Source organism: Notamacropus eugenii, chromosome X (genome assembly GCF_028372415.1).
Source record: "Notamacropus eugenii isolate mMacEug1 chromosome X, mMacEug1.pri_v2, whole genome shotgun sequence".
Classification (NCBI taxonomy): Eukaryota; Metazoa; Chordata; class Mammalia; order Diprotodontia; family Macropodidae; genus Notamacropus; species Notamacropus eugenii.
In genome coordinates, this window is record NC_092879.1 from 71797042 (window position 1) to 71809253 (window position 12212).

General features: G+C 39.3%; 1 protein-coding gene across 1 annotated transcript in view; it reads right to left on the bottom strand.

Moving 5' to 3' along the window:
- The window catches only part of GABRA3 (gamma-aminobutyric acid type A receptor subunit alpha3), a 140415-nt gene extending 130000 nt beyond the window's left edge, over window positions 1-10415 (bottom strand). The window contains exon 1 of the mRNA XM_072627280.1: window positions 10260-10415. Within this exon, the coding sequence (XP_072483381.1) occupies window positions 10260-10381 (122 nt within the window). The 5' untranslated portion in view covers window positions 10382-10415. The remainder of the gene's footprint in view (window positions 1-10259) is intronic.
- Between the last annotated feature and the right edge of the window lie 1797 nt (window positions 10416-12212).

Genomic DNA, 12212 nt, shown 5'->3' on the forward strand with positions numbered 1-12212 from the left:
CTCACTATTTCAGAAGTGGAGCAACTAATAAATTCTTCACTTCCTTAATGATAATTTTTGCTCTTTAAAAGGTAGAGGAAGCAACAAGAAATGCTACTCTGTACCTGATTCTGAGCAACAAGGAGAAACTAGTTGCTGGGGTAAGAATGATAAAACCTTCATTAAGAAGAAACCATTCTAATTAGAAAAACATAAGTTACTCATGGATAGACCAAGCTAATATAATAAAAATGACAATTCTACCTAAATTAATTTACTTTTTTGTGCCACACCAATCAAACTACCAAAAAATATTTTATAGAGCTAGAAAAAATAAAAGCAAAATTATCTGGAAGAACAAAAGTTCTAGAATATCAAGAGAATTAATGAAAAAGAAATGCAAGGGAAGGTGGTCTAGCTATACCAGATCTTAAGTTGTGTTTTAAAGCAACAATCATCAAAACTACTTGATACTGCCTAAGAAATAGAGTGATGGATCAGTGGAACAGATTAGGTACACAAGACAGAGTAGTTGATGACTATGGTAATCTACTTTTTGATAAATTTCACTTCAGTTTCTGAGATAAGAACTAACTATTCAACAAAAACTGTTGGGAAAACTGGAAAATAGTATGGCAAAAACTAGGCATAGACCAACATCCTACACCGTCTACCAAGATAAAGTCAAAATGGGTACCAGATTTAGATATAAAGGCTGATACTATAAGCAAATGAGGAGAGCAAGGAATAGTTTAACTGACAGATTTATAGAGAATGGAAGAATTTCCGACCAAACAAGAGCTAGAGAACACTGTTAAATGCAAAATGGATAATTTTGATTACATTAAATTGAAAAGTTTTTGAACAAAGTCAGAGAAACCAAGATTAGAAGGGAAGCAGAAAACTGGGAAAGAACTTTTACAACCAGTGTCTCTGATAAACGCCTCATTTCTAAACTATATAGAGAATTATGTCAAATTTATAAGAATACAAGTTGAACAGGCAGTTTTCAGATGAAGATAATAAAGCTGTCTATAGTCATATGAAAAAATGCTCTAATCACTATTGATTAGAGAAATGCAAATCAAAACAACTCTGAGGTACTACATCACACCTATCAGATCAGCTAACATGACAAAACAAGAAAATGATCAATGTTGGAGAAGATATGGGAAAATTGAAACACTAATGCATTGCTGGTGGAGTTGTGAATTGGTCCAACCAATCTGGAGAGCTCTGGAATTCTGCCCAAAGGGCTATAAAACTGTGTATACCCTTTGATCCACCAATACCAGTTCTAGGTCTGTATCTTATGGGGAAAGGATCCATATGTACAAAAATATTTATAGCAGTCTTTTTTTTCGTGGTGGCCAGGAACTAGAAATTGAGGGGATGCCCATCCATTTGGGAATGGCTGAACAAGTTACGATATATGAATGTAATGGAATACTATCGTTCCATAAAAAATGAGGAGCAGACAGACTTCAAAAAATGTGGAAAGACTTATATGAACTGATGCTGAGCGGCATGAGCAGAACCAGCAGAACACAGAAACAGCAGCATTGTGCAATGACTAACTTTGATAGACTTATCTCTTCTTAGCAATGTAAGGATCTTCTTAGATTCCAAAAGATTCATGATAGAAAATGCTACCCACACACAGAAAAACAACTGTGGAGTCTGAATACAGGTTGAAGCATACTATTTGCTCTCTCTTTTTTGTGGTTTCTCTCATTGGCTATAATTCTTCTCTACAATATGACTAATGTGAAAATATGTTTAATATGAATGTATATGTAGAACCTATATCAGATTGCACACCATCTCGGGATGGGGAGAAAATTTGGAACTCAAAATCTTATGGAAGTGAATGTTGTAAACTAAAAATAAATATTTTTTAAAAGAAGAAACTATTCCATCTTACCCTCTTCCCAATTTTTGTTCTCCTTCCTTATCATAAATTCTGACATGACACCTAGATTTTTAGAGAGCAGATTTTAAGGGTTCAAATAAAATATAAATATTATCCCCTGGTCTAAAATTCTATAAGGAAATACAGTGCCAGAAAGATGGGAAGATCTCAAGAAATCTTGCAGACACACGCATTAGCAATTCCAAGGGGGAAGAAAAGAATATATTGTCTGAAGACACCAATATAGAGAAGGCATAAGGTTAATGGTCAACTTAGATTTTTAAAAGACATACATGGGAGATGGAAGCAAGATAGAAAAGAACAGAGTAGCACTAGAAGAATAGGATCAGGAAGACTAAAGCTCAGAGTGAACTGAAAAGGGTCATAAATGCAAAGGACAACAAAAAGATCTTTTTCTATATTACAGGCAAGAAAAAAACAAAGAGTTGGATCAAAGAAGATAATGGCTCAGGGGAGATGGGCAATGACAATGTATGATGATGAGAAGGAAGAACTACTGAATTTTATATTTTGCTTTGATTTTCTCTGCCAATGAAAATTATTTTCAAGACTAAGAAGGATGGGGGGAAAGTAGTTACTATATAGATGACCCTGAGAATAAGTGAGAAAATAGTAAGAGCAATTAATTGCCTTTACTAAGTTCACGTCACCAAGGTTGGATAAACTACATCTCAAGGTGATGGATAAGATTGTAGTCATTGCTGATGATTTTTGAAAAATCACATAGAATAAGAGAGGAGCTCTGGGACTAGAAACTGGCAAATGTCCCAGTTTTCAAAACAAAGAACAGAGTGGAAACTACAAACCATAAGCCAGTGTACTTGACTTCAGTTCCTGACAAAATTGTAGGATGTGATTCTAAAGTGAGCATTAAAAGATGAAGTTATGATCACTAAAAGCCAGCATGACTTCATTGAGAACAGGTCATGCCAGACTAACATCCTCTTTTTAGTAGCAGGGTCACTAAACTAACAGCTCAGGGAACTTCGATGGTGACTATAAATTGCTTTCCTGAAATATAGTTATGCTAAATATCTCATTCTATCATTCTGTACAAGATAGTGCAATGGGATGAAATCTAGATTTGAATCAGAGGACGTGGGATCAAATTCAGGTTCTTCCACTTATTGCTGCATGACCTTGGGGAAGTGATTGAAGCTCTCTGGCCTTCATTTTCCTCATCTGTAAGTGAATGGGTTGGATACGATAACCTTAAAGATTCCCTCCATTTCTAAATTTTATGATATGATAATATGATAAGGTAGTAAGATATGGCCTAGAAGACAATACAACCAGATGGGTTGAATTCATGAATTAATATCATCTAGAAGAGAGGGTTCTAATCCAGTACTTAGCCCTATGATCATTGACATTTTTGCCAAAGGCTCTGATGAAGGCACAAATGAAATGTTTATCAAATTTGCTGAAGATTTGAAGCTGGGCTAGGCAAGGAAAATACTGAATCCAAAAATATCTCAATAAATTAGAAAAATGGGCCAAATAGAATAGAATAGAATTGAATAGAGATAAATGCAATATACTTAAGATCAAAAAGTCAATTGCACATATACTTATACTTAGGATCAAAAAGTCAACTGTACAAGTCCAGCATGGATGAGGCATGGCTAGATAACAGTGTAAAAAGGATAGAGAGTTTTAGTAAACCCCAGGCTGAGTCCACAGTGTGACATAATGCAGTCTTCAACTACATAAAATAAATGCCAGTGTCACAAATGAGGGAAGTGACACTTCCTATGTACTCTGCCCTTCTCAAACAATATTTGGAGTAATATGTTCAGTTTGAAGAGTCACATTTTAAAAAAATGTCAAAGGCCAATAGATTTAGAATAGCTTGAGTTAGCCTCCCTCCACTCACACACCAATAACCAGGGTGTTCAACAACTATGAATCAAGAGACTGGGAATAGATAGGGTAGTTTGAGTTAACTTTGACTCTAGATAGATCAGCCTGAAACCCAAGTCACTGTGATCCCTTTAAGCAAGGAGTATATAAGGATCGCTCTACAGGTCAAGAGGAAAACTTGTGAAATATCCATGGAGTTTCTTTGTAGGCTGCTTTTGCCTTCTTGGGGCTGTCTTTACTTGGGGGTCAATGAGTGTATTTTTGTTAAAGTCATGTTTTCTCTGTCCATTGTACTAGAGGCGGAAATTACTCCCAGTACAAAAGGACATTGACAAACAAGGGTGAGTCCAGAGGAGAATGACCAGGATGACCATGCCATAGGAGGGTGAATGAGGGAATTGGGATGTTTAGCATATAGAAGAGAAGACTTAGGGAAAACTTCATAAATGCATTTAAGTATTTAAAGGGCCATCATGTGAAGAGAGCCTGATTTCAAAGGGCAGGACAAAGAAGGTAGAAGTTGCAGAGAAACAGATTTCAGACTAGATGAAGGGGAAAACTATCAAAAGTAGAAGGGCTGCCTCAGGAGATAGTTAATTCTCTTTCACTGGAAGTAAGACAAAGCTCTGTGCCTGCTTCTCAGGGGCATTGGAGCTAGGCCCTGTTCTGAGTGAATCCCTGAACACCCCTCCAACTCTAAGCTCATAGAGTTCATGAATGTGCAGATACCAGATTCAAAATGGGTTCAGACTAACAGCATGAAATACAATGGAGGTTAGTATAAAGTCATGCATTTGGAATCTAAATATCTATTTCCTAAGTCTAAAAAAGGAAAAGAAATGGCCTGACAGCAGTTCATGTAGGAGAAAAGACCAAGTGGTTTTGGTAGAGTATGAGCTCATTACCAGTCATTACCAAAAAAATCTGATGTCAATTAAAGTCTAGTGTCCATACCAAAGGAGGTGATAAGCCCTTCATACAGTGCTCAGTGTTAGGGGGGCCATCTCTAAATTGTCCTATTTACTTCTGAGCATCACATTTAAGGACAGTGAAAAAGCTAGAAATGTCCAAAACAGGGTGGGGGGCCCTGAAAATACATCATATCAGGATATGGTTAAAAGAACTAAAGAAGCTGAATCTCTACAATGGGGCCTCTGCTTGAGATCTAGGAATTCGTTTGTTTTTTAATATTTTGAAAACTGCATTTCAACGTAATTAATCTCCTTTGTAATCCTATGGATTTTGCTTTGTGTTTAAAAGCATGATTCTGAGAAGAGGGCCATGAATTTCACCAGACGTGACACACACATACAAGAAAGGGTAAGAACCACTGCTATATAGGAGAATAGACTTGGGAGAACGGGTGGAGAGAAAGGCATAATAGCTGTCTTCAAAGAGCTATCACAGGCAAAGAATGAGTGTCATACCTATTCTGTGTAGCGTCAAAATAAGGGCTATCACAGGGAGGCAGACTTCAAGTAGTCTGAGAAGGAGCCTTGTAACAAGTCAATAAAGGAACAGACTGCTGTACAAAGTAGTGAGCTCCTCATCAAGGGAAGCATTCACACAATGGCTGGATGACTATCTGCCAGGGACAGGATAGATTAAATTCCGGAAATGGCTGGAATCTTGGACCAGATAAAACTGTAAGACCCCTTCTGGTTCTGACAGTATAAAACCAAATAGCCCCAGAGAGAATCAATTGGCTTTGATTCAGTTCAACCAGTATTTGCATTCCTATTATCTGCCAGGTTCTAAACTAGGTACTGAAACGGTTAGCTCTCTGAGATACAGAGATTATAAACTCCCTGAGGGCAGGCATTATGTTTTATTCATTAGAATTCCTTCCATAGGCTTTGAAGGGAGTAGGAACTCCATAAATATAGGCTGACTGATTGATTGATTAAAGGCAGCTGAGATAGCCAGCGGCTGCAATTTACCAAACAAACCACCAGATGGGGGGTGGGGGGGTGTGGAGAGGGAAGAGAGAAAAACAACAGAGAAAATGGTTTTTCCACCACGTGAAGAAATTTCCAAAGAACAGCCAAGAACAATAAATAAATCTCAGAAATTGTATTAAAGAGTAAAACCATTAGCTTGTACCTTATAGACTCCCAGGCTTTCTTCGGCCCCTTTTTTCTATGTAATTACAAGAATTAAGTCATCTAGCATCCCACACATTCCAAGGTCAAGCTTCCAGCAAGCTCAATCTCCACTCAGAGCACACAACCCGAACCTGGAAATAAACCTAAAGAGGCCTTGGTCACACAACCCCTCTCCGAAGATCATGTACTTTATTCCTGGTGGCTGCACTCAGACTTTTGCTGACTCATTTTTAAATATGCAATTCTAAGCATGCTTGGTTTTTTGTTTTATTTTTTTCCATTTAGCCTAAACATATTAGCAGCAGAAGGGAGCCTGGGTGGAGAGGCTACCAGAAATAGGTGTAAAAACGGCACTGAAAAGTGACCGGTGCCTGTCTGGCACCCAGGGAGAAGACAAGCACTAAAAACAGGCACAGACCTATATTACTGCATGATGTGATGGGCAATAAATTCACGTTGATTCAACACCTCCTATGTGCAAAGTAGCATGGTGTGCTGGTGACATAGCCAGACCAGGAGTCTAGAAAACTTGGATTCAGTTCTGCCTCTGATACGTATGGTTTCATGACTGAGCAAGTTAATTAACTTTTCAGTGCTCCAGGAAACTTTCTGAGACTATAAAGTTGCAACAGTTGATGATCTACTTTGGAAGAGAAGTTTGCTCAGCAGGACCTCCCTACACCAAGGAAATCACAGATCTAGGGTTTGGGTTTTTTTTTTTGTTTTGTTTTGTTTTAGGACAGCCAGGCACTGTCCTAAGTGCTAGAAATATGAAGACAAAAACAAGTGTTCCTGATCTCAAAAAGCTTCCATTCTACTGAGGGAGGATGTACCCCGAGTCATCTTTTTAAAAAAAAATCAAAAGGTTAAATTGTGTTCAATGTCTTCTGTTTGTAAAATTTAGAAAGATTTTCATTAAAAATGGCTAAAATAGTTTCTCTTAGAAGGTTCACCAGTCACCTGGAAATTTTACCGATGCAGAACATCAGATTCCTCAATGTTACTGGATAAATGAACTACAATTTAACTCCACACTTGTGCCCTGGGCCCTTCTTTTTTTTTTTTTTTTTTTTTTGGTGGGGCCGGGGGGGGGGGGGGGCAGGGGGAAGGGGAGGCTATCAGGATTAAATTACTTTCCCAGGATCACACAGCAAGTATATATCTAAGGTCAAATTTGAACTCAGGTCCTCCTGACTCCAGGTCCAATGCTCCATTCACCTAGCTGCCCCTGTCTCTTTTCTTTCCTTTGGTGTTCTCATCTACTCCCTGGGATTGTTTTACCTCTGTGCCAATGACTCCTAAGTCTGCTTCTCAACCCTTCAAACCTCTCCTCAAAGCTCCAATTTCATAGTTCCAACTGCCTACTGGACATCTCCACATGACTATCCTACCAGCAAATTCAGTCCATCAAAATCTAACCCCTCATTTCCCTTCCCAAAGCCTCCCTCTCACTCCCAATGTCTCTATGCTAGCACCACCAACCTCTGTCACTCAGTCTCAAAACCTTTGACTCATCTTTGACTTTTTCCCTTTCCCTCCCTCTCCACTGCCAAGTCCTGTTGATTCTACTCTGCCATTTCTCAAATCTGTCTCTTCCTTTCCACTCCCACTGAAATCAGCCTAAATTAGCCCCTTATCCTTTTGTTGAAACCAGGGTAATAGCCTCCTCTGACCTCTCTCCACTGGTATTCATCCTTCCTAGTTTTGCCTAAGTAATCTTTCTACCAAAGTGCTCTGATAAAATCACTCAAAAACATCAGTCAATTTTTATTGCTTAGTAAATAAAAGACACTAATCTCTTCTCTGACACTTATAAATTCTGTAACCTGGGGCAAGTCACAACCTCTTTGTAGTGGGGACTTTCTTCACTTGTAAAAATGAGAGGATTGGACTAGACGGCTTTTGCAGCTTGAAATCTACAACCCTTCTAGTTAGATTGGACTCCTATCCTGTCTTCCATTCCCTTCTTGTCCTCTCTTGTCTCTACAATTGTTTGTCTTTTCCCCCTGTGGAATGTACTTTCCACCCCAACTCTTGCCATCTCAGCCTATTCAAATATCTCCCTCTTTAAGGCCAAACTCAGATGCCTCTTATTCCATAAAACTTTCCCTAGCCTCCTTCCCTGTCTCCCCAACTGCCTTGAAACATAATGGGAACTTTCATCCCTATAATTTCACATCATTGCCCAAACCCCTGCTTTGCAGTTATTACACTCACATTTGTTTCATTATTTGTATACTCACCCTTTCTTCCCATTAGATTTTAAGCTCCTTAAACAGAGGGGGCACACCATGTCAATCTTTGTACCCCCAGCATGTAGCCCTAAGCCTTGTACATAGCATATTCTTAATAAATATTGGTCAAGTGACTAATATGGAAATATGTTTTGCATGATTGCATATATATATATAACCTATATAAAATTGCTTACTGCCTCAGGGAGGGGAAGGGAAGGAAGGGAGAGAATTTGGAACTCAAAATTTTAAAAACCAAATGTTAAAATTGGTTTTTCATGAAATTGGGAAAAAAATAAAATACTATTCAAAAAATAAATATTGGTTGAATTTTGCTTCCTAACAATGAGAAATATCCCAGAGTGGGATGGACTGCCTCCAAGATGTAGTGGGTTCTCCACTCACTAAAGATCTTCAAACAAAGGCTGTTGGCAATATTGCAGAGGGTATCCTGGGAAGGATATGGATTGGACTAGATGGCCTTTCAGGTCCTTTCCTATTCTGAGGCTCTTGTTCATTGAACTGAGTTTATTTTTCCAAATTTGATAAGTGAAATTAAAGGGGGAGGTTGCTTCCCAGCCAAGAATATAGTCAAGATTCAACCAAAGCATTCCCATATTTAGAACTTCAGAACACCAAGAATATTTTGCAAGTGCAGCTGGAACATTAAATGAACAACTCAAACCATGTTAAAGGGATCTGTCCCTCAACACTAATGGAAAGGAAGCCTTGCTTTCACATGGAGCATCCCAAAAATGTGCAACAGTAGCCAAATACTGGAATCCTGTCTATCTTTCATGACACACTCAAGTCAACAAGCTTTCATTAGATGCCTGCTAAGTACCAGGCTCTGAGCTCCACTCTAGACATACACAGACAAAAAGAGTAAACAGTCTATCTACCTTCAAGGAACTTATATTCTACGGGGGTGAGAGAATACCCCCAAGTAAATATATTATATAAACCAACTAAAAACAAAGTGATTTCCAGAGTGGAGGGGGAGAAGGGAAGAACACTAACAATTGAGGGGATCAGAAAAGACCTCAAAGACAAGAGGACTCCCAAACTGAGTCAGGCATGCCAAGAGGTGCAGGCAAAGAGGGAGAGCGTTCCCAGCATGGAGGACAACTCTAGAGCTACCTCTTCCATTAAACCTCTTTCATGCTTCTCCCATCTCACCCCTGAGTATAACCCCTCTTCCCAGCCTGACTCTAGCCATGGCATAGAATACATTTTCTTATTCTCTGTGTGTGCTCATCATCTTCCAATTAGTCTCTAAGATCCCTGAGGGCAAGAGCTGTGTTTTTTTAATTAAGCACTTATTTGTTCTCCCTCCAATTCTCCCTCCCCCCAAAACTTTCATTTTCATTCACTTTAGTGTATCTCTTACTCTAAAGGCCTTTGTCATGGCTAGCATTCAATGAATATTGGATGGATGGATGGATGAATGGATGGATGAATGGATGGATGGATGGATGGATGGATGGATGGATGGATGGATGGGTGGGTGGATGGGTGGATGGGTGGGTAGATGGATGGATGGATGGACAGATGTATGTCTGGATGAAATGGGCCTGAAATAGAATAGATATCTTTAAAAAAAAAGGTTTTTAAAACCTGGAGTATTTTTTAGGGAAGCATGGGAGCCTTGGGATAACAAATGGACCCTCTAAACATCTGGTATCATACAAAAATAGTCCAAGATAGCGTCAGGAAGATATTTTTTATATCATACTAGAATATTCCAAATGGGAAAGGAGCAAAGAATATACTGTAATAGCAGGAATGTTCCCCAAGGGTTGAGATTTTGTTTGGTTTTTGTTTTTTGAGTAACCAAACCTTTAGCTCCCATGAACAAGTTGCCACAAAAGCAATTCTACAGTTTCTTAGTCCTTCTGCCCAAACTTTCTGGTAATCCCATAGAAAACCACCTTTGTCCGTAGGACTATATTGGCTCTTTCTGTGTATCCCATGTCCTAATGGATATGACCAGATAGCATACTGGAGTAAAGTCTGAAGGACCAAGGGTGAAGACGTTGACTTTGGGTAACCATTTGTGGAAGTTTCAGGGGCCAAAATGTCCCCTTCTACCAATGGCTAATGGTTGTCAGGATGCCCTAATAGATTACTGGCTACTGTCCTTACCCGCCAATGTCCTGCTTAACAAACTCTCCTGGTTCTTTCCGTTCTTGCCCAGTTCCAGTTGGCAGAGTGGCCATCATGAAGAGAAGCCCAAGGCTTATGGGAAGAATTCCTGGGAACTTCATCTTCTCAGGGAAAAGCACACAAAGACCTGTATGAGAAAAGCTTGAGAAAAGAGCAGATTGGAAAAGAAGGAAAAGAGGTAGACAAGAGAGAGAAAACAGGGAAATCAATATTCAATTCCATTTGAATCTTCCCATTTCTATAGCAGCCCAGTTACCAAATTATCAGCTCCCTAGTTTCCTCTTTTCCCCAAATTATCATCTAAAAATGACTTCTGCCAAAGGTAATTAGATCTTGCAATCTCAATATCACCCACAGTATTTCCAACAGAGTCCCACCAACATGGGATTTTTCCTTTGCTCACCTAAGGAAGCAAGAGTGGGCTAATGGAGCGGTCCCTAGACTGAGAGCAGGGAGACAGAGGCACCAGCCTCATATAGCCACTGCCTTGAGTAAGCTATTTTACCTCACTGGCTTTCTGTTTTTTTTTTTTACTTGCAGAATGAGGAAGCAGATGCCCTGACATTTTATGATATTCATAGGCTGAGTCCACAGAACATCCAAACATTCAAGTGAAAAAGTCAGCAACCTTGGTGTTCTGTCTGTGCTTGGATAAACAGCTGGATGTTTCCAATCATGAAATGCCAGTTTAAATGAGACTTGAGTCACTAGAGGAATGACCTTTTCCCCTTAAATTTGATTCTTTGTTTTTATGTGGCTCTTGTCAGGTGGAATCTTAGAACAGCTAACACATCATTCCCTATACTGGGAATGCCCTTAGACCCATCTCTGCCAGCTAAAGTGCTACCTATCCATCCAAGAATGCCACCTCCAGGAAGTCATCCCCTCCTGCTCTGTGTCAGAGCAGATCTCTTCCTTAGGATCACAGATTTAGAGCTGACAGGAACTTGACCTCACTCTCTTTGTAGTGAAGAAACTTGTCCAACATTACCCAGGTACTAAGTAGAGAAGCCAAGATCAAACCCTGCTCCTCTGACCCCAAAACCAGCATTCTCCACTGCATCACAGTGCCTCCCTCTAACTCTCAAGACACTTTATTTGTTCCCCTCTTATGGATTCAGCACTTTCTACTTTTCAGTACCATACCAATATGGTAACACAGCTCATGAATATTGGTCCAAATATAGGCTACTTCTGAGTGTAAGCTTTACTCCCACTATGAGATCTCTTTCTACATACATATATGTATGTGTGTACATGTGCATATGTATATACACATATGTAGATAGATGGGCATATACCAAAAATAATACAAAATAACTTTATAAAAATGCTGTCTTATTTTTAAGACACCTTGTTTTGTTTTTTCTTTTAAAAGATTTTTCATATGGGTTTTTTAATTTGCATTTTTATGTTTGTATTCACTTTATGCATTTATATACATAGCACTTTGAGGTTTGAAAAGCATTTTGTGTATATTATCTAATGTGATCCTCACAACAACCCTAGGAAGTGAATGCTGGTTCCCTCCCCTCCTCCTTAGCTGAGGGAGGCTAAGGAACTTCCCCAGTGTCAAAGTATCCCAGGGGAGAGTTGAATCCAAGCCAGGGTTCTATTCACTGCCATCCAGTTGCATCATTTCTATGTAAATTGCTTTGCAAACTTTACAAATGTCAGTTATTGTCATCCTACTTAGAACTACTTTCACCAGCCCTCCTCTACCTAGGCTAGCTAGTAAGCTCCCTGAAGGCATAGATTGTACCTTATTTGACTCAGCTAAACTGTGAAAGGGCCTTTGGCTGCACCCTTTGGTTTGAGTCTTTGGGTTTGCTGATAATGGCACTCTAGCGGGGCCTTTGCCCCTCAGATCTCATTAGTGACCTCCCCTGTATGGAAATATTTTGGGGGTTAGTTTTGCTCATGTACCCAGTT